At 47.2% G+C, this 21,630-nt stretch overlaps 2 protein-coding genes across 5 annotated transcripts in view; both read right to left on the minus strand.

Moving 5' to 3' along the window:
- SIN3B (SIN3 transcription regulator family member B) overlaps positions 1-5,477 on the minus strand; it is a 43,901-nt gene extending 38,424 nt beyond the window's left edge. For all 3 annotated transcript variants that reach the window (XM_027969460.3, XM_027969459.3, XM_042249715.2), the window contains exons 1-3: positions 5,354-5,477; positions 5,006-5,112; positions 3,550-3,703 (exon numbers count right to left, since the gene is read on the minus strand). In XM_027969460.3, the coding sequence (XP_027825261.2) occupies positions 3,550-3,703; positions 5,006-5,112; positions 5,354-5,461 (369 nt within the window). In that variant the 5' untranslated portion in view covers positions 5,462-5,477. The remainder of the gene's footprint in view (positions 1-3,549; positions 3,704-5,005; positions 5,113-5,353) is intronic.
- A 13,729-nt stretch (positions 5,478-19,206) lies between these two features.
- Positions 19,207-21,630, minus strand: part of NWD1 (NACHT and WD repeat domain containing 1) — an 85,102-nt gene continuing 82,678 nt past the window's right edge. Inside the window, exon 19 of one of the 2 annotated variants that reach the window (XM_027969461.3) lies at positions 19,207-21,402. In XM_027969461.3, coding sequence (XP_027825262.2) covers positions 21,101-21,402 — 302 coding nt within the window. In that variant the 3' untranslated portion in view covers positions 19,207-21,100. The remainder of the gene's footprint in view (positions 21,403-21,630) is intronic. The other variant, XM_042249716.2, reaches the window with a different exon arrangement.

Raw genomic sequence — 21,630 nt, forward strand, 5'->3', positions numbered from 1 at the left:
TGCCGTCACCCGGATTGCTCGCTTTCACCGACACCTCGCCCCGGTCCACAACACCCTCCACTCCACGTGGCTCACACCAGGGCCCGCCTCTAGCCTCCCAGATCTTCTCTTGCCCCCAAGTCCACTTCTGGCATGGCAGCTGGAGGGGCCTTTCCAGAACTCTCCCCTGGCTTCGCACACTCCTGGCTCTCTCCCCTACAGCCTCTGCTTCAGGTCCCGACCCCACCGGCGTCCTGGCTTTCTCAGGCACACCCACTCATTCCCACCTCAGGCCTTCATGCCCCTACCATGGAGTCTCCCCAGAGGACACAGGCGTGGCCCCTGCTCCCCCACCTCCCCAGGCCTGCCTTCTGCTATCTTTCACTCATGGCGCTGAACTCCCTCGCGTCTCACATCCATCCAAACGGGTCTCGCAGGAGCCCCCACCTCAACCATGCAAGGGCCCGGAGAGCCGGGAATCTGAACAAACCCCAGTGCCTGGCACGGAGGAGGTGGCCTACCTCTGCTCCATGGATGACTAAGACATAAAGCCAAGAGGTGGCCTCCCGGGGACTGAACGGACTCTGCATGACCCGTCCCGGAGGGAAGGCAGCCGGCTCCCTTTGATGTAAAGGGGACACTGAGCTACAAACTGCACCTCAAGGTTTATCTCTTAAGTTCATCTAAGAGCCGTGATCTTGGGCAAGTACAGAGGAGCCGCCCCGAGAGGCAGGGTCTATCCTGAACAGAACTGGCAGCCGAGATTCACCACTCTCGCCCGGGGCCTCGCCCTTCAGGTGTCCCGGAACGGGGACAGTCATGAACAAGACAGGCCTGATCTGGAGGACCCCACCTGCCAGGGAAGGCAAACCAACAGGAAATAGCGCATTTTTTTATTTCTTAGCTCTCCTACGCTATTTTGAAACGTGTAAAACGGGATGCTGTGAAAATGACTTGGGGGTGGGAACTGGGAGGGCTCTCTGAGGAGGTGACGTTATAACTAAAGTCAACCAGATCCAAAAAGATGTTGATTCCAAAGGCCGCAGCCAGGGGATGGTCTTCCTGCTGTGGTCCCTGCCCCTCTCTGGGCAGGCTGCCCACATCATGGCACATGTCTGTTTATCTTTTCCTTGGCCCAGTGTCTCAACCGGGGAGATTCTGTTCCCAACCCAGGGGACACTTGGCAACGTCAAGAGACATTTAAGGCTGTCATACTTGGCGGGGGGTGGGGGTGCTACTGGCATCAGGTGGGTGCAGCCCAGTGATGTTGACAGACACATACACACACAGACACACAGACACACACACACACACAGAGTCCTTCAATACAGTGAAGCCAGGAAAAACAGTTTAAAAAGAAAATCACCACAGCACTAGTGAGCAGGGAGCCCTGGAAAGGTGACAGCAGCGGGTGACCGGAGGGGATGAAGGGCACGGACCTCTCTGGCTAGGGGAGCAGCCCCACACATGGCGGCTCTTAGGCTGCAGCAAGACCAACAAGCCCTGGTAGGCAGCTATCAAGAGAGCGTTCTCATCAAACTCCTCTTCAGAGTTAACAGGCCTGCAGTCACGAAGTCCACCCCGGGGGCAGACAAGACTGGTTTGTTCTCCTTATCTCTCCAACAGGTCTCGAAGTCACTTGGGGAGCAGCGGGAGCCCCGCGGCTGTTTAAGAGGAGGGGAGGCTCTCGTGAAGATCCGGCCTTGGGAGCAGTTACTCCCACGGGGCTAGAGAAAGGCAAATTCCGCATGGGGAGTGCAATTTAGGGCTTGGTCACCGGTTCTTTCTTCAACACCCAGTGTTTACACAGGGCCTCGGATTCAGCAAAGTGCCCCTGCACACATAGCTGCAAACAGCTCGCTTTTCTCCCCCAGCCGGGACTGTTCTGAAGGTTAATCCCTGCTAAGGCTTTTATCATCTGGAGGCACGAGCTCTACCTCTGGATCCTGGGGCTTCATTTACAAACATGAAATAGAAGCTTTCATGGCCCCAGGCTTCCAAGTACCTTTTTAAAAGTGAGGCGCACTCCTCAGCTTTAATGAGATGACTTGCTGATGGTGGACGTGCTGACAAGACCGCCGTGCGTAGAGAAAAGGCGGGATGTGTGCTAGCCCCCCTTGGAGAGGGACCTGCCCCTGCCAAGTCGCTTCGCACTGCTCTCTTTTCAAATCCTGACTCCCTAATTGATAGGAAACCTCAATCTCCTTCAACAGCGGAGAAACCTACAAAATGCTTCTCAGTAGATTTTTAGCTTCCCTGTAAAAACCCCTCGGGCAGAGATGGAGGAGGAGGTGGTTCAAAGAGCTGGTTCAGTCACACCAGGGCTTCTCAATGCTGTGATTTTGCTCCCAGGAGACATGCGGCTCTGTCTGGAGATCTGTTTTTGGCTGTCTCGACTGGGTGAGGGCCTACGGGTGGAGGCCAGGGATGCCGCTGAACACCCACAACGCCCTGGCCAGCAAAGCCACCAGCAATGTGTTAGGCCCTAAATGGCAGCGGGACCGAGGAGAGAAAAAGACAATGGCTACCTTATAAAAGTAAAGCTCAAACAGTCTTTTTCTCAGGGGGTCCGGTGAGCTCAAACAAGAAGCGACTGCAGAGACAGAAGAGGCTGCCACCTGTCACTTAAGTCAGAAGGGGCCGCAAGCCTGAGCTGAGTCCACGGTCCTGCCCGCAGGGAAATGAAGCACATCCACAACAAAGACGGCCGGTCACACACGCGTCTCCACCACTTCCTCCTGTGCGCTGCCAGGGTGCTCAGAGGGATGACCGGCCCGAGCACAAGCGGGGGCCGCCTAGCGCTCCGAGGGGGAGCCTCAAACCCAGACCTTGGTGGCTGCGACTGCCAGTATCTTTTTTAATCAGAACACAGTTGCTTTCACAATGTTGAGTTTCTGCCGTACAACCAAGTGAATCAGCCACACACACCCCCTCCCTCTTAGACCTCCCTCCTCCTCCAACCCCACCCCATCCCTCTAGGTCATCACAGAGCCCTGAGCTGAGCTCCCAGCGCTACACACCGAAGGTCCCAGTAGCTAAGCGTTTTACACATGGTAGTGTGTTTATGCCAAACCTAATCTCCCAATTCACCCCACCTTCCCCTCCCCCACTGTGCCCACACGTCCGTCTTCTATGTCTGAGTCTCCATTCCTGGCCTGGAACTACGTTCCTCTGTCCTATTTTTCTAGATTCCACATGTTAATACATGCCCTAATATACCAATACTGGTTTTCATCTTTCGGACTTACTTCACTCTGTATGACAGACTCTTAAGTCCATCCACATCTCTGACTGTGACTGGACATAAAACTACGTTCAGAGAATGCCTCCTTGACACATACAGACACACCCACTCTTGATTTAAATCTGCCAAGTGGATCAATCTGGGATGCAGAGGCTGCTGGGGAAGGTGTTTCAATTCACTCTGATTTGCGCTAGAAGCATTTCAAGAAGATCGGCCCTTCACCTGCTTCCCTGCCAATGAAACACACGGGATATACTGCCTGGCATGAGTACCCCCAGGGCCAGGGTGGGCGGTGCTGAGTCCAGGTCACTCACACCACTGCATACCTGGCTCGACAGAGGCGACTGTATGTTTAACTTGCCGTTCTTGGGAATGTCTATCCTGTAGCCGAGAGGGAGGAAAGCGTTGAATCCAACAATGAGGTCAGGGTGTTCGTGGAAGAGCTGCGACACTCGCCGGATGACACCCGGAGTATCAATGCTGCAACAAAGAAGACCAGGAGTGGGCAGGAGGGTCTTGGGGGGCAGACTGGGAACCGAGCTGACTTCTGACTCTCTTACCCGTCCCAGGACACAGGCTGCTCAACAGACAACGACGCACCCTAAACTGTGTGACTGCAGACGGTGGTCCACCACCAAGGCAGCCAGGCCTGGGCTCCCTGTATCTTCCTGCCAAAACCCCACACAACAGGCGCACAGCACAGCTCCCAAAAAACCGCAAGCACGTGCGCTAGGCTCTGGAAACGTCAGGAGAGCCAGCTGCACATCCTGAGCTCCAAGAAGTGACAGGAAGCCAAGTCCTCTAAACAGGGAGACAAATTCACTTCATACGAATCAGCGATCTGCTGTTCCCAGGAGTTGTTCCCAGCAACTGACGGTAATGCATAAATGTCAAAGGCCCTGCACGTATGGAAACTGCGTAACAGCTCAAGGAGAGAGGAGATAGAGTTCTCCCTCGGGGCTGCAGTCAGGGCCAAGGTCTACCATCGGGCTTGGGAAGGAAACCAGGTGAGCCCTGCCGTTATTACTTCCTCTGTGGGGAAAGCACCACGGTGTAGATCTGATACAAATCTAAATCAGAAGGCATGGAGTCCTGGTCCCGCCTCTGCTTCTAACGTGAACCTGGGTGAACCCCTGGCCCACTCTAAGTCTCAGCAAGACCCCTGTCAAACAAGACAGGGGATCGAGAGGTCCCTGATACATCTCTCACCCCCTTGATCCTGTGCCTATGAAAACAGCTAATGTGTTTTAAATGCCTTCTAAGTGCCAGGTTCCTTATTAAGCATTTTGTGTGCGTTATTTCCCAAGCAGGCCTGGGATGAGGGCGAGGCAAGTAAGGCACTCACCTTGGGGATTAAGATTTGAGGGGGAGAAAGTGCCAAAACATTCCTTAATCTGGATAAGTAACATTTTCATGTAGTGCTTGGGGCGGGGGGGGGGGGGAGCGGGGATCTAAATTTTTAAAAAATCCCGGACGAGCAAAATTTATCTTTAAAACCCGACACTCTGAGTAAAGACAGGATCCCACCCTGTGCTTGCCTGACCGCCTCACTCGCCTCACCGCATCCCTGCCCTCCTTCCAGGAATCCCCACAATAGCTCCACAAGGAGGGCACCCTTCCGTCCCGTTGTCTGGAAGAAGGACCGAGGCTCCGAGCAGCCACCACCTGCGCAAGGTCACCCTGTTGGGGGCCGGCGCGGGCTGGCGGCTCCCACGGCGCTCAGGCCCACTGCGGCCCAGGGCGCGCCCTGGGGCGGCCCCCGGGCAGGGGCCCCGCAGGTACCTCTGGCTCTTGAACTCCTTCATGATCTCCAGGAAGCCATTGTAAGTGGCAGGATCGCTGCCGAAGCGGATCTTCACCTGGTCCAGGTAGGTGAGGGCGTCTTCCACCTGCGGGGAGGGGGAGGGTCCCGGTGGGCCGCGGTCGGCGCAGAAGGGGCCGGGGCCGGGGGTCCCTGGCGGGAGGGGTGCAGGCCGGGCTCCGAGGGGCGGAGGCAGGGGGTCGCGGGTCCAGGGCCCGGCGGAGCGGAGGCCGACGCAGGGCCAGGGTCGGGCGGGGCCCTGGCAGGGGGCGCCAACCTCCGGGGACTGGACGGCCGGGTTCCCCAGGGAGGGCTGGGGCACCACTCACGTGCACCGGCAGTTTCTCGTGGCCCCCGGAGCCCGAGCGACCCCAGCGGGCGCCGCTCAGCCCCCGGCCCGCAGGGCCGACGCCGCCGCCGCCGCCAGCGTGCGCCATGTTGGAACTCGGAGCCGCGGCCCGCCCCGCCCCCCGCCCGAGGGTGGGCCGCGCATGCGCTGGCTCCGCCCCGGAGGGCGTGGCCTGGCGGCGGCTGGGACGGCAAAGCTCCTGGAGGGACTAGCTGTAGGATCTTACCCAAAAAACTGAAAGGCTGCTAACGCTTCAAGTACCACCGGTGGGCAAACCAAGGGCTGGCCTCTGCTTTTGTCCGGCCCCACAAGTAAGCTGAGAATGCTTTTTACAGTTTTAAAAGTTGGAAAAACTCCGGTAGTGCAGATTACTCCGTGCCACGTGAAAATTCTATGAAATTTAAGTTTCAGTGTCTGTAAAATTAAGGTTTACTGGAACGCTGGAATGCCCACTCGTTTACTGGGCACCTCTGGCTATTTTTGCGCTTTGACAGCGGAGTAAATAGCTTCTACAGATGCTAAGATCTACACAGCCTGATATATTTACTGAAATAGGGTTCTGGACCCCTGCTTTCTAGGGTTGATGTAACAACTGGGGGTATGGACACACAGCACCCCAATACAAGGCCCTGCATTGAAGTGTTGCCAAAATGCTTTTTTTTAAGATGTTTATTAATTTATTTGGCTGCACTAAGTCTTGATTGCAGCATGCGGGATCTTAGTTGTGGCATGCAAACTCTTAGCTGTGGCATGTGGGATCTAACTCCCTGACCAGAGTTTGAACTCATGCCCACTGTGTTGCGAATGCAGAGTGTTAGCCATTGAAACACCAGGGAAGTCCCTGCTAAACTGCTCTTGACTTAGTCCTGATCCTCCTCTCCTCACTTCTCTAGTCCTGTTCCCATCGCTTCCCCACAGGACCAGTTTGGGAGCCTCTTAACCAGTTTTTCCAGTCACAGTGCTATCAGGAACTGAGATCATTCCACAACTGCTTCCAAATCTCCAAGGTCTTCCTACTTCTTATGAGTTAAATCTAAGCACCTGTATGCAGCATTGAAGGCAATCAATTGTGAACCTAAATTGTGAACCTTTTCTTGCAGAATTTTCCACCCAAGTAAGCTGCCTTCTATCTGTGCAGAAACTCCTGTCAATGCCTACTTAGCCTGGCTGCTCCCTGACCCCATGCGTCAGCCGGAAGCCCTATTAATCTCTTCATTACACAAAAAGCACCCTATATATCCTGCAAAATACAACCCAAATATCCTCTCTCTCAAGAAACTACCCAACTTCTCCTCTGCCATCCCACGGTCTCTTGTACATCATCTGCATTTGGTATCTCTACTTGTGAAGAGGTGCAGGAAAGCTGAGAATATGCTGGCAACGGGTGCATCGTTTGCCAGGGGTCAGGAGTAAAATTGGGACTTGCCTGGTGGCTCAGACAGTAAAGCATCTGCCTACAAAGAAGGTGACCCGGGTTCAATCCCAGGGTGAGGAAGATCCCCTGGAGGAGGGCATGGCCACCCACTCCAGTATTCTTGCCTGGAGAATCCCATGGGCAGAGCAGACTGGCAGGCCATAGTCCATAGGGTCACAAAGAGTCGGACACGGCCATAGGGGCTTCCAGCAGCAGGAGTAGAATGGTGAGCAGAACTAACAAGGCTTTTACCCCCACAGAGTCATCAGTCTTTCAAGAAGGCTAAAAATCAATCACACACAGAGATGTAAAGTTTCAAAGGTGACAGATACTTCAAAGGGAAGTTACAAGTGTAACAGTTACTCTGTTCCAGTTACTCTACCATCTCCAGATTTAGAGGTTTACAGTGATAAGAACATTCATTTTGTTCTCCAACCTCCAGGCTTGGAAGGCTGGCCCCTTTGTGTCAGCTGGGTGTTTGGAAGGCTGAGGCTGGAATCCTCTGAAGCTTTACTCACTCACATGTCTCTCAGCTGCTTCTGGCTGTAGGTTGAGGCCAGTGGCTATTGCCAGGATGACCCACATGTGGCTGCCTCATGTAGCCTGAGCTTCCTCACAGTATGGCAGCTAGGTTCCGAGCCCAATCACACAGAGAGGAACAACTGAGCCAGGTGGAAGCCTTGTAGCCTTTTCTGATCTACCTTTGCAAGTCACACAGAATCAAAAGTCCCTCCCAAATTCAAGTGGAGAGCCAACAGACTCCAGAACCTGGGGAGTGGCCAGGTTCTGAGATAGCATACATGATGCCTGTGTGCTCAATCGTGTCCGATTCTTTGCAACCCCATGGACTGTAGCCCGCCAGGCTCCTCCGTCCATGGAATTCTCCAGGCAAGAATACCAGAGTGTGTTGTCATTTCCTTCTCCAGAGGATCTTTCCAACTCAGGAATCGAACCTGGATCTCCTGCATTGGCAGGGAGATTCTTTACCACTGAGCCGCCTGGGAACCCCCAGGAATAGAATGAAGAGATAGGAATTATTGCCATGACCATTTTTGGAAAATATCTTCTGCCACTAGACAGACTTAACCCAGTCAGGGGATGAGAAAGGCCTCCCAGAGGTAGTGATATTCGAGCTGTGTTGCAGGTGTTCACTGTGAAAAATCAGAAGAAATGGCTGTGCAAAGGCCCTGTGGTAGGAATGAGTGTGGCATATTTAAAGAACTTAAAGAAACCAGTGTTCTTGGATTTCAGAGGAATGGGAGGGAGAGAGAAAGAGAGAGAGCAGGATAAGAGTAGGGGGAACAGAGAAGGCAAGCCACTCTTTCTTATGAAATGAGTTAAGGCTTTTGGACTTGACATTTGGTGCTGGTAGAAATTGCGTATGGGTTCTATGCAAGGAACTGTTTCAGAAGCTTGGAAGTTGGAAGCAAAGACTCTGACTGTTCTGCAGGGAAGTGATTGGAGGGGAGCCAGGGAGGGAGCAGGGAGGCTGTTTCATCGTTTAGACAGGCAAAGGATGATGGTGGTTTTGACCAGGGTAGGAGAAGGGGAGGTGGAGAGAAGGTGGTGAAAGGGAGTGATATTTAGAAGGTAAAGCAGAGAGGACGAGGCACAGGATGGACATGGGGGTGAGGAGAAAGGAAGTGTGAGGACTCATAGCTCCTAGCCCACAAAGGTATTCTGCTCAGTTTCATTGCATTTCTGCCTGAACAGAAGCTAAGGCCTACTGAACCGCATTCTGAGGCTACCAGTCCTATCCACAATACACCTCCCGGGGGCAGTCCCTCCCCCGAGAATCAATGGCACACATGGGCTTCTCATAAGCCCCAGAGACCTTCTACATTGCTCCCCCTCCCACAAGGATGACTTTAAGTTTTCTATTCTTTTAGTAGGTCTCGTAGGGTCAGAGGAAGCCCTCACTCAACTGGAGAACACGCAACCACAAGTCAGTGCCACCTTGGGCATGTGTGTGGGTTCTGAAGGATGCTTGAATATATGCACGTGTGTGTGTGTCTGTGTGTGTGTTCAATATGTAGGCAACAGGACATGTACATCTTTTCATTCTTATTTTTATAAAGCATACAAAGTTGCTAAGCTAATTTTTTTCTTTACTATTCTCATCTACACAGATTAAGTTGAAAACCTTATAGATAAACAACAAGGGCCTACTGTATAGCCCCTAGTGTATTTCCCTACAGGGAAATATATTCAATAGATTATACAAACCTATAATGGAAAAGAATCTGAAAAAGAATATAATACATATATATACACATGTATATACATATGAATCAATTTGCTGTATACACCTAAAACTAGCACAACATTTTAAATTGACTGTACATCAATATAAAAAGTTAAAATGATTTCATATGAAAATAAAAAGTAGTTTTTAAAAAATTAGAAAAAATGGAAAACCTCAGAGATGACAGTTTGGATAGACAGCTTAGATAAATTTGGGACACAAATTTCCTTATCATTTGTCTAATTTAATGACATTAAAGTAAGGTTCTTAGGTAGGTCTTTTGTTGGACAGTATTTTGGCAAAATTAAGAAGATCAAAAATCCGGTATATTTTGAGCTAGCTAAGTCTTCCCAGGTGGCAAACATTAGGATCAAGCTCGCTGCAGTTGGGAATCACAGTTTGTAGCAGAGTTTTACAAGCTGCCAGAGGTCCTCATGCCCTGGTGTGCACGCCCTGCCTTGTCTTCCTTCCTGGAGTATTTGCGGTACTGGGAACATCATGGATGTCACACCTACAGTATGTCTATGTCTACACAGTGAAGGTGAAGGGAATTCTCAGGAGTATTTACGATTCCAAATGAAGTTGATTTTGAATTCATCAGAAAGCAGATTGTATAGGTAGACCTGACCTAATCAAGAGTACCCTTTATTTTTTAATTAAAAAAATATTTTTAAGATTTTTTAAAATATTTGGGCCATTTAAAAAGTCTTGATTGAATTTTTTACAATATTGCCTCTATTGTTTTATGATGTGATTTTTTTTTTTTTTTTTGGTCACAAGGCACGTAGGATCTTAGTTTCCTGAATCCAGGGATCACCCCCCTGCAATGGAAACAGAAATCTTTTTGTTGTTGTTGTTTTTAGTTTATTTATTTATTTTAATTGGAAGATAATTACTTTACAATATTGTGATGGTTTTTGCCATACATCAGTAAGAATCAGCCATAGGCATATATGTGTCCCCTCCGTCTTGAAGCCCCCTCCCACCTCCCTCCCCACCCCATCTCTCCAGGTTATCACAGAGCGCCGCCTTTGGGTGCCCTGTGTCGTGTGTGAAACGCACACTGGTTATCTGTTTTACATATGGTAATGTGTATGTTTCAGTGCTATTCTGTCAAATCATCTCACCCTCTTCTTCTCCCACTGAGTCCAAAAGTCTGTTCTTTACATCTGTATCTTGGAAGGAGAAGTCTTAACCGCTGAACCACCAGGGAAATCCCAGGGGCACTCTTTAGAAGAGTCTGGACGTCAGTCTTGAAGCAGCAGATATGTGTGATGCTGTTGGCCTTGAAGGAGGAACCAGCCACGTCATGGTCTGCCTATGGAAAGAGGTGGCCTCTGGGAGCAAGAGCCACAGGCCTACAGCTGCAAGGAGCTCAGCTCGAATGGAGCATGGATCAGGGCTCCGAGCCTGTCTGTGAGATCCCTGTCCGTGAGATCCCAGCCCCAGTGACGACTTGTAGGACCCTGCACAGAGAACCCAGCTACATTATGCCTAGATTCCTGACCCATAGACACTGTGAGAGAATAAAAGGCTGTTCTTTTCAGCAGCTAAGTTTGTGGTGATTTGTTACTCAGCGATAGCTCACTTCTGACACGCTAGTAAAGTAATGCTCAAAATTCTCCAAGCCAGGCTTCAGCAATACGTGAACCGTGAACTTCCTGATGTTCAAGCTGGTTTTAGAAAAGGCAGAGGAACCAGAGATCAAATTGCCAACATCCGCTGGATCATGGAAAAAGCAAGAGAGTTCCAGAAAACATCTATTTCTGCTTTATTGACTATGCCAAAGCCTTTGACTGTGTGGATCACAATAAACTGTGGAAAATTCTGAAAGAGATGGGAATACAGACCACCTGACCTGCCTCTTGAGAAACCTATATGCAGGTCAGGAAGCAACAGTTAGAACTGGACAGGGAACAACAGACTGTTTCCAAATAGGGAAAGGTATACGTCAAGGCTGTATATTGTCACCCTGCTTATTTAACTTCTATGCAGAGTACATCATGAGAAACACTGGGCTGGAAGAAGCACAAGGTGGAATCAAGTTTGCTGGGAGAAATATCAATAACCTCAGATATGCAGATGACACCACTCTTATGGCAGAAAGTGAAGAGGAACCAAAAAGCCTCTTGATGAAAGTGAAAGAGGAGAGTGAAAAAGTTGGTTTAAAGCTCAACATTCAGAAAACGAAGATCATGGCATCCGGTCCCATCACTTCATGGGAAATAGATGGGGAAACAGTGGAAACAGTGTCAGACTTTATTTTTGGGGCTCCAAAATCACTGCAGATGGTGACTGTAGCCATGAAATTAAAAGACGCTTACTCCTTGCAAGAAAAGTTATGACCAACCTAGATAGCATATTGAAAAGCAGAGATACTACTTTGCCAGCAAAGGTCCGTCTAGTCAAGGCTATGGTTTTTCCAGTGGTCATGTATAGATGTGAGAGTTGGACTGTGAAGAAAGCTGAGTGCCAAAGAACTGATGCTTTTGAACTGTGGTGTTGGAGAAGACTCCTGTGAGTCCCTTGGACTGCAAGGAGATCCAACCAGTCCATCTTAAAGGCCATCAGCCCTGAATATTCATTGGAAGGACTGATGCTGAAGCTGAAACTCCAATACTTTGGCCACCTGATGTGAAGTACTGACTCACTGGAAAAGACCCTGATACTGGGAGGGATTGGGGGCAGGAGGAGAAGGGGACGACCGAGGATGAGATGGCTGGATGGCATCACTGACTCGATGGACGCGAGTCTGAATGAACTCCGGGAGTTGGTGATAGACAAGGAGGCCTGGCGTGCTGCAATTCTTGGGGTCGCAAAGAGTCGGACACGACTGAGCGACTGAACTGAACTGAACTGAACTGATAGCTCACTCATACCCTATGAAGTAGTCTTCTCAAAACCGTTCACCGTGTGATGATGAGGTGTCAATGTAGGTTCTTCAGGTGTGACAAACGGACTGCTTTGGTGGGGATGTTGATAATGGAGGAAATGACACGTGTGGGTGGAGGGGGGATATGAGAAATCGCTGTGCCTTCCGCTCAATTTTGCTGTGAACCTAAACGTCCGTTTAAGAAAATGTCTGCTCTAAATCTAATCAAGTCATTTAAGGCCAGGGTTGGCGGACTGTAAATATTTTATATATATATATTTGAAATTTATTTGTTTGGCTGTGCAGGTCTTGGTTGTGGCATGTGGGATCTTTGAGCTTTGTCGCAGCATGCAAACTGTTTACTTGCTGCATGTGGGATCTAGTTCCTTGACCAGGGATCAAACCCAGGCCCTCTGCATTGGGAACATGGAGCTTTAGCCACTGGTTCACCATGGAAGTCCCTATATTTTATATTTTAAACAAATAACTATATAATAAAAGTATTATAAATGTTATATACAATATAAATATGTATGTTTATTGTATGTCTGTATAATACACACAGTATTAAAGTATGCAGTATAAATAAGTACAAAGAGCCAGACTGTAAGTATTTTTCACTTTGGGTTCATACATCCTCTGTCACTGTAGCATGAAAACAGCCATAGATAATATGCAAATGAACAGGCATGGCTGTGTTTCAATAAAACTTTATTTACAAAAACAAACATGTAGTCTGTGGCTTGCTGACTCCTGCTCTCCAATATGAGACTAGCGACAAAGCAAACGAATGCAGTGCAATGGGTGAACAAATCTTGATTGCATCCTAGTTTGAAGAAATAGCTAATTAGGGATGCTTTAAGACTAATTAGAAAACTTAGGAATGCCTATTGTACATCATGAGAAACGCTGGGCTGGAAGAAGCACAAGCTAGAATCAAGATTGCCGGGAGAAATATCAATAACCTCAGATACGCAGATGACACCACCCTTATGGCAAAAAAGTGAAGAGGAGCTAAAAAGTCTCTTGATGAAAGTGAAAGAGGAGAGTGAAAAAGTTGGCTTAAAGCTCAACATTCAGAAAACAAAGATCATGGCATCTGGTCCCATCACTTCATGGGAAATAGATGGGGAAACAGTGGAAACAGTGTCAGACTTTATTTTGGGGGCTCCAAAATCACTGCAGATGGTGACTGCAGCTATGAAATTAAAAGACGCTTACTCCTTGGAAGAAAGTTATGACCAACCTAGACAGCATATCGGAGAAGGCAGTGGCACCCCACTCCAGTACTCTTGCCTGGAAAATCCCATGGATGGAGGAGCCTGGTAGGCTGCAGTCCAAGGAGTCGCTAAGGGTTGGACACGACTGAGCGACTGAAATGAACTGAAATGAACTGATTGTTAGTTTGGGCAGGTGTGTGCAGTTATGTAGAATGACCTTCTTCCTTAAAGATGCCTCTTTACATAAGCACTGAAGTGTCTTGATATCACCAGGGCCAGAATTAGGGTGAGCAGTCTGTGCAAATACAGGATCAGAATCCAGTTTTATTGAAAATGTTGGCATTTTGTTCAATATGCATTTTCATTCATTTTGATTTAAACGTTGTGGTAACCCAACGTCTGTTTTGATGGTTGACTATTTTCGGTGCCTCTTTAACTTTGTGTCTGGGTGCTCCCTCCACTCTTCTCACCCTAGCCCCAGTGTCACTTCGAATTGGTTTAGCAGGAGATTCGCAGCAGTAGGGCAATCGGGGAATCTCATAAATACATGTTCATTGTCCTCAATATTGCAACTTTGCTGCGGGTTTGAATGTTTTCACAGAGTTTAGCAAAAAAAAAAAAAACAAAAAAAACTCTAGACTTTAAAGTTAAAATTTTTAAATTAACTAAACCCTGCCAGGGACTTTCCTGGAAGTCCAGTGGCTAAGATTTGGCACTCCCAATGAAGAGGGCCCAGGTTCAACCCATGGTCAGGGACCTAGATCCCACATGCTGCAACTAAGAGTTCTCACGCCGTAATGAAAGATCCTGCATGTCGCAAGTAAGACCTGGCATAGCCCAATAAATAAATATTTTAAAGATAAATTAAAAAAATACCGCCCCTCAAACTTATAGATACAGAAAGCAGATTGGGGGCTGCCAAAGGAAGGAGGTAGGGTCCGGTGAAATGGGTGAAGTTGGTCAAAAGGTATGGCCCTAGGGGGCAGGAATTGGGGGATTAAGAGCTGTTTCAGTTCAGTTCAGTTCAGTTCAGTTGCTCGCTGCGACCCCATGAATCGCAGCTCACCAGGCCTCCCTATCCATCACCAACTCCCGGAGTTCACTCAGACTCACATCCATCGAGTCGGTGATGCAATCCAGCCATCGCATCCTCGGTCGTCCCCTTCTCCTCCTGCCCCCAATCCCTCCCAGCATCAGAGTCTTTTCCAATGAGTCAACTCTTCGCATGAGGTGGCCAAAGTACTGGTGTTTCAGCTTCAGCATCATTCCTTCCAAAGAAATCCCAGGGCTGATCTCCTTCAGAATGAACTGGTTGGATCTCCTTGCAATCCAAGGGACTCTTAGGAGTCTTCTCCAACACCACAGTTCAAAAGCATCAATTCATCTGTGCTCAGCTTTCTTCACGGTCCAACTCTCACATCCATACATGACCACTGGAAAGACCATAGCCTTGACTAGACGGACCTTAGTTGGCAAAGTAATGTCTCTGCTTTTGAATATGCTATGTAGGTTGGTCATAACTTTTCTTCCAAGGAGTAAGCGTCTTTTAATTTCATGGCTACAGTCACCATCTGCAGTGATTTTGGAGCCCCCCCAAAATAAAGTCTGACACTGTTTCCACTGTTTCCCCATCTATTTCCCATGAAGTGATGGGACCAGATGCCATGATCTTCATTTTCTGAATGTTGAGCTTTAAGCCAACTTTTTCACTCTCCACTTTCACTTTCATCAAGAGGCTTTTTAGTCCCTCTGCACTTTCTACCATAAGGGTGGTGTCATCTGCATATCTGAGGTTATTGATATTTCTCCTGGCAATCTTGATTCTAGCTTGTGCTTCTTCCAGTCCAGCATTTCTCATGATGTACTCTGCATAGAAGTTAAATAAGCAGGGTGATAATATACAGCCTTGACGTACTCCTTTTTCCTATTTGGAACCAGTCTGTTGTTCCATGTCCAGTTCTAACTGTTGCTTCCTGACTTGCATATAGGTTTCTCAGGAGGCAGGTCAGGTGGTCTGGTATTCCCATCTCTTTCAGAATTTTCCACAGTTTATTGTGATCCACACAGTCATGTGGTCCACTGGAGAAGGGAATGGCAAACCACTTCAGTATTCTTGCCTTGAGAACCCCATGAACAGTATGAAAAGGCAAAATGATCAGATACTGAAAGAGGAACTCCCCAGGTCAGTAGGTGCCCAATATGCTACTGGAGATCAGTGGAGAAATAACTCCAGAAAGAATGAAGGGATGGAGCCAAAGCAAAAACAATACCCAGTTGTGGATGTGACTGGTGATAGAAGCAAGGCCCGATGCTGTAAAGAGCAATATTGCATATGTTAGGTCCATGAAACAAGGCAAGTTGGAAGTGGTCAAACGAGATGGCAAGAGTGAACGTCGACATTCTAGGAATCAGTGAACTAAAATGGACTGGAATGGGTGAATTTAACTCAGATGACCATTATATCTATTACTGCAGGCAGGAATCCCTTAGAAGAAATGGAGTAGCCATCATGGTCAACAAAAGAGTCAGAAATGCAGTACTTGGATGCAATCTCAAAACTGACAGAATGATATCTGTTTCCATGGCAAACCATTCAATATCACAGTAATCCAAGTCTATGCCCCAACCAGTAACGCTGAAGAAGCTGAAATTGAACGATTCTATGAAGACCTACAAGACCTTTTAGAACTAACACCCAAAAAAGATGTCCTTTTCATTATAGGGGACTAGAATGCAAAAGTAGGAAGTCAAGAAACACCTGGAGTAACAGGCAAATTTGGCCTTGGAATCCGGAATGAAGCAGGGCAAAGGCTAATAAAGTTTTGCCAAGAGAACACACTGGTCATAGCAAACACCCTCTTCCAACAACACAAGATAAGACTCTATGCATGGACATCACCAGATGGTCAACACCGAAATCAGATTGATTATATTCTTTGCAGCCAAGGATGGAGAAGCTCTATACAGTCGGCAAAAACAAGACTGGGAGCTGACTGTGGCTCAGATCATGAGCTCCTTATTGCCAAATTCAGACTTAAATTGAAGAAAGTAGGGAAACCACTAAACCATTCAGGTATGACCTAAATCAAATCCCTTATGATTATACAATGGAAGTGATAAAGAGATTTAAGGGACTAGATCTGATAGATAGAGTGCCTGATGAACTATGGACTGAGGTTCGTAACATTGTACAGGAGACAGGGATCAAGACCATCCCCAAGGAAAAGAAATGCAAAAAAGCAAAATGGCTGTCTGGGGAGGCCTTACATATAGCTGTGAAAAGAAGAGAAGCAAAAAGCAAAGGAGAAAAGGAAAGATATAAGCATCTGAATGCAGAGTTCCAAAGAGCTGTTTAGGTGACCAGATATCCTGATTTGCCAGTGACTGAAGAGTTATCATAACATGGAGCTTTTGCTTTTAAGTGGCATCAGTTCAGTTCAGTTGCTCAGTCATGTCTGACTCTTTGCGACCCCATGGACTGCAGCATGCCTGGCCTCCCAGCCAGCCCATGGCCAGCTCCTGGAGTTTGCTCAAACTCATGTCCATTGAGTCGGTGATCCCATCCAGCCATCTCATCCTCTGTCATCCCCTTCTCCTCTTGCTTTCAATCTTTCCCAGCATCAGGGTCTTTTCCAAGGAGTTAGTTCTTCGCATCAGGTGGCCAAAGTATTAGAGTTTCAGCTTCAACATCAGTCCCTCCATTGAACACCCAGCACTGATCTCCTTTAGGATGGACTGGTTGGATCTCCTTGCAGTCCAAGGGACCCTCAAGAGTCTTCTCCAACACCACAGTTCAAAAGCATCAATTCTTCGGCACTCAGCTTTCTTTATAGTTCAACTCTCACATCCACACATGACTACTGGAAAGTCTCGTGTACCAAGTCACCCTGATCACCCTACTTCTGATTTTTACCTTATAGCCTCTTTCTATTTGATTGCTTGCTGTGATAATGCATTATTATTTGTGTAACCAACTAATAAGGAAGCTGACTTCTCACCAAAAATAACTTATGATAAATAAGTCCTGGAAGTGTCATGTACAATCTGGTGACTATAGTTAATAATACTGTATTGTATATTTGCTGGAATCAGAATTGCCAAGAGAAATATCAATAACCTCAGATATGCAGATGACACCACCCTTTTGGCAGAAAGCAAAGAAGAACTAAAGAGCCTCTTGATGAAAGTGAAAGAGGAGAGTGAAAAAGTTGGCTTAAAACTCAACATGCAGAAAACGAAGATCATGGCATCTGGTCCCATCATTTCGTGGGAAATAGATGGGGAAACAGTGGAAACAGTGTCAGACTTTATTTTTTTGGGCTCCAAAATCACTGCAGATGGTGATTGCAGCCATGAAATTAAAATGCTTGCTCCTTGGAAGAAAAGTTATGACCACCCTAGACAGCATAGTAAAAAGCAGAGACATTACTTTGCCAACAAAGGTCTGTCTAGTCAAAGCTATGGTTTTTCCAGTGGTCATGTATGGGTGTGAGAGTTGGACTGTGAAGAAAGCTGAGCACCGAAGAATTGATGGTTTTGAACTGTGGTGTTGGAGAAGACTCTTGAGAGTCCCTTGGATTGCAAGGAGATCCAACCAGTCCATCCTCAAGAAAATCAATCTGAATTTCTTTGGAAGGACTGATGTGGAAGCTGAAACTCCAATACTTTGGCCATCTGATGTGAAGAACTGACTCATTTGAAAAGACCCTGATGCTGGGAAAGATTGAAGGCAGGAGGAGAAGGGGATGACAGAGAATGAGATGGTTGGATGGCATCACCAACCCAACGGACATGAGTGTGAGTAAACTCCCGGAGTTGGTGTTAGACAGGGAATCCTGGCATGCTGCAGTCCATGGGGTTGCAGAGAGTTGGACATGACCGAGCGACTGGACTGAACTGAACTGAATTGTATATTTGAAAGTTGCTAGGACAGTAGGTCTTAAAAGTTCTTACCAAGAAAAGAATGAAAATAATGTCATTTGCAACAACGTAGATGAACCTAGAGATTATCATACTAAGTGAAGTAAGCCAGACAGAAAAAAGACAAATATATGATATTGCTTACATGGGAAACCTAAAAAAAAGATACCAATGAACTTATATACAAAACAGAAATTCACCTACAGTTTGGCATTAACATATACATGCTACTATTAATATATATAAAATAGATAACCAAGAAGGACCCACTGTATAGCGCAGGGAACTAAACTCAATATTTTATAATATTCTGTAAGGGAAACATATCTGAAAAAGAATAGACGCACACACATATAAATAGTGGGTTGGCCAAAAGGTTCATTCGGATTTTCCCATAACATCCCAAATGAAGCTTTTGGCCAACCCACTGTATATAACTAAGTCACTTTGCTGTACACCTGAAATAAAGACACTGTTGTAAATCAACTGTGTGTGTGTGTGTGTGTGTGTGTGTGTGACTCAGTTGTGTCTGACTCTCTGCAATTCCATGGACTGTAGCCCACCAGGTTCCTCTGTCCTTGGCATTTTCCCAGGCAAGAATACTGGAATGGGTTGCCATTTCCTCCCCTGGGGATCTTCCCGACCCAGACATCACACCTCCTGCATCTCCTGCCTTGACGGGTGGATTCTTTACCACTGATCCACCTGGGAAGCCCAGTGTTGAATATTAACTACACTTCTTGTGATCATTTCATAATGTATACAAATATCGAATCATTATATTGTACACCTGAAGCTAATACAATGTTATATGTCACGTTTCATTTTTAAAAGGACTCTCTAGAATTTAATATAAATTAATCCCTGCTATAGCTAGAGGAGCTGTATATTCCAATTGTCCTGGGATAGCCAGCTTGTTGTAGTTGTCCTGGAATAATTGTTTGGATCACTCCCTTTCACTGTCAAAAAGTGTTTCAGTTTGGATAGTATGTTAATACAGTCCTGTTGGCACAATAACCATGCTCTCACCCTGGCTCCACCACAGCTGGGGAACCTCAAGCAAGTCACTCCGCTACAAAGCACTGTGCTTGTCAAACATTCATAGCAACCGAACACTTTCTTAAATGAAGACTCTCTACAGAAATACCACGGTAAGCAACAATTCAAAGTAGCATTTTATTAGTAAAAAAAATTCTTTCCTATAGCCAAGTTAGTGTTTACATATGAAGCAACTGATTCTCACTGAGGCTGCTGAGATGGACACTCATATTTTAAACCGGAAGTTGTAGCTAAATCTTATTTATGCATTGGGTAAACCCCTGATTCACACAGACATGGTGCAAAGAGTAGCTTTTATTTTCTTTCAAGGGCTCCCGTCCCCTCTAAGTTAAATGGAGATGGCAGGAGAATCCTATGTTAGTTATTTCCAACACCTTAAAAACTGCTACCCAATGTATATTTTTAAATTACAGTTATAAAACATTTTTAAGTGGAATTTGATGCTAAGTAATATTTGCAGAACTGTCAAAGCCCTCCTTGGAACACTAGTTTTAAAAATGGCTGAATGAGACCATTGGTCAGGTCACATCCAGCTCAAAGGCCTCTATTTCTAAGGCTGTTTTTTTCTGTCTGGAATTCAGTTGGAGGTGGCGGGGGAGGAGAGGATGGAATAGCACCTTGAAGGTTTGGACTCTGCTATCCTTACAGCAAAAGCCCCAGAAGCAAGTGGGGGCTTTTAGAAGGCTGCAGGCAAAAGAGAAAAAGCCATTTAAGTGGAGCAGAAACTCAGACTTTTCAACTTGCACAAGGCAGAGATGGTCCAAAAGCATGGTAGGAAGATGTTGGCAGCTTTATCCATCTGCTTCCGAGAGTCTCCAGTTTTTAAGATAAAAAGCGTCTCTGGCCTCATAGTTTGAGAGCCAAGGAGCATAGATGGAAGAATGATAACAAGTTTACTGTTTTAATGCCAAATTGGGTCACAATGAACTAGAGACACGAGCCAAGTGTGCCTATAAATGCAAATTTGAACCAACTGCCAACCTGGTTAAAATGAGGACATTTCTCATAAAAATCCAGATTTCTGGCTTTACTTGTGACAACAGGAAGCTCTGGCACCAGTGGGCTGCTCTCCCCAGGGCCATTCTGGGGTAGAGTCAAGCTTCTCCTTCTCGTGTCTCGTGCCCAGACAGAGCAAAGCCCTCCATGTTGGCATTGTCGCCATCGTAATCTGCTGGTCACCCCAGTGCACAGCAACCATCTTGATTACTTGTTGGTCCCTGTGGGCATTTGAATGTGCCATCCATGGAACTGATGGTTGTGCTTCTGGGTCTAAAATTCGAGTGAGGTGTTCCCAACAAAAATTGGAACAGGAAGGCTCTGGATTCTAATTTCTCAGAGTTCTCTCGCACCTCAGGCTCATGATCGTGAGCAAATCACAGCTAACTCTGCACGGCTGTTTCCTTATCTGTAAAATGGAAGCAGAAACTCCTGCCCTCTCTGAAGTATGGGCTGTGATAAGGATCAGACCATAGCACCTGGTGCTTTATAAACTGTAAGGTTCTGTGGTCCTTTGTGGTTTGTGGTTTAGTTGGTCTCACATCCATCCATCCATCCCCAGCTTGACTAGCACCCCAGTTACCCTGAGGAGTAGCCTCTCCCATTCTCAGTCTGCAGAGTTGGGTGGTGTCGACCCCAACCTCAGTCTGGATGGACGTGGGGTCAGGACCACCAAGCAGAGTGCTGCATTTTCCTCAAAGATATCTTTGTGTCCTGGGATGGGTGTATGAACTAACTGGGGCTAACAGATTTAGAACCAGGACTTTGGATCAAACTGTTGGAAAGAGACCTTCTTTTCTGCTGAACTTGGCTGTCATGATGCTAATCTGGGGATAGACCTGAGAATACAGCTGAGGAGAGAAGAAAATGGAAAGATGGTAGGAAAAAAGGTCTGAGTCACATAATTGGAGGCTTCGAGTCCAGATATTTATCAACACATACTTTCCTTTTGCTTCAGTTGGACTGAATGGGACTAACTCACTTGGCGCCATAGGGGGGTCTTACACCAGCAGGCAGACTTGTGAGCGTTTGTTTGATTTGGATTCATTTCCCTGGGCACTCTCTGACCTCAAGTCCTGGGGTGCTCCTGCAGCAGCTGCCAGCTCTTCTCTCTGCCTGGATTTGACCATCCACACTGCTTTCTTGAAGTTCTTGAGAGGGTCCTGTTGTGAGAGTCTTGACGAAGGGCACTGGAAACGCTCACGGATGAGATAGCCGTGTCTGGAGGGGGCAATGAAGCCATTGGAGGTTGGGATGATTCTGTTCACCACGGCATGGACAAACTGGACAGCCAACAGTGTGCCTGTAGGGGAAAGTGGGGGAATGGGCACAAATGATAAAAATGCAGCCACAGAGATCCAGTCTCACACATTTGAGAGTTAGCTGCATGGGGTCAAATTTCTTCTATCCCCCTTACTCGCTTAGGCATGACAGCAAAATTCTCAGTCCCTCTTGCTTCATCCACAATATGGGAATGATAACTGAGCCTACCTGCTGAGGGGAATTCTGAAGATTTGAAGATGGTATGCAT

Source organism: Ovis aries, chromosome 5 (genome assembly GCF_016772045.2).
Source record: "Ovis aries strain OAR_USU_Benz2616 breed Rambouillet chromosome 5, ARS-UI_Ramb_v3.0, whole genome shotgun sequence".
Lineage (NCBI taxonomy): Eukaryota > Metazoa > Chordata > Mammalia > Artiodactyla > Bovidae > Ovis > Ovis aries.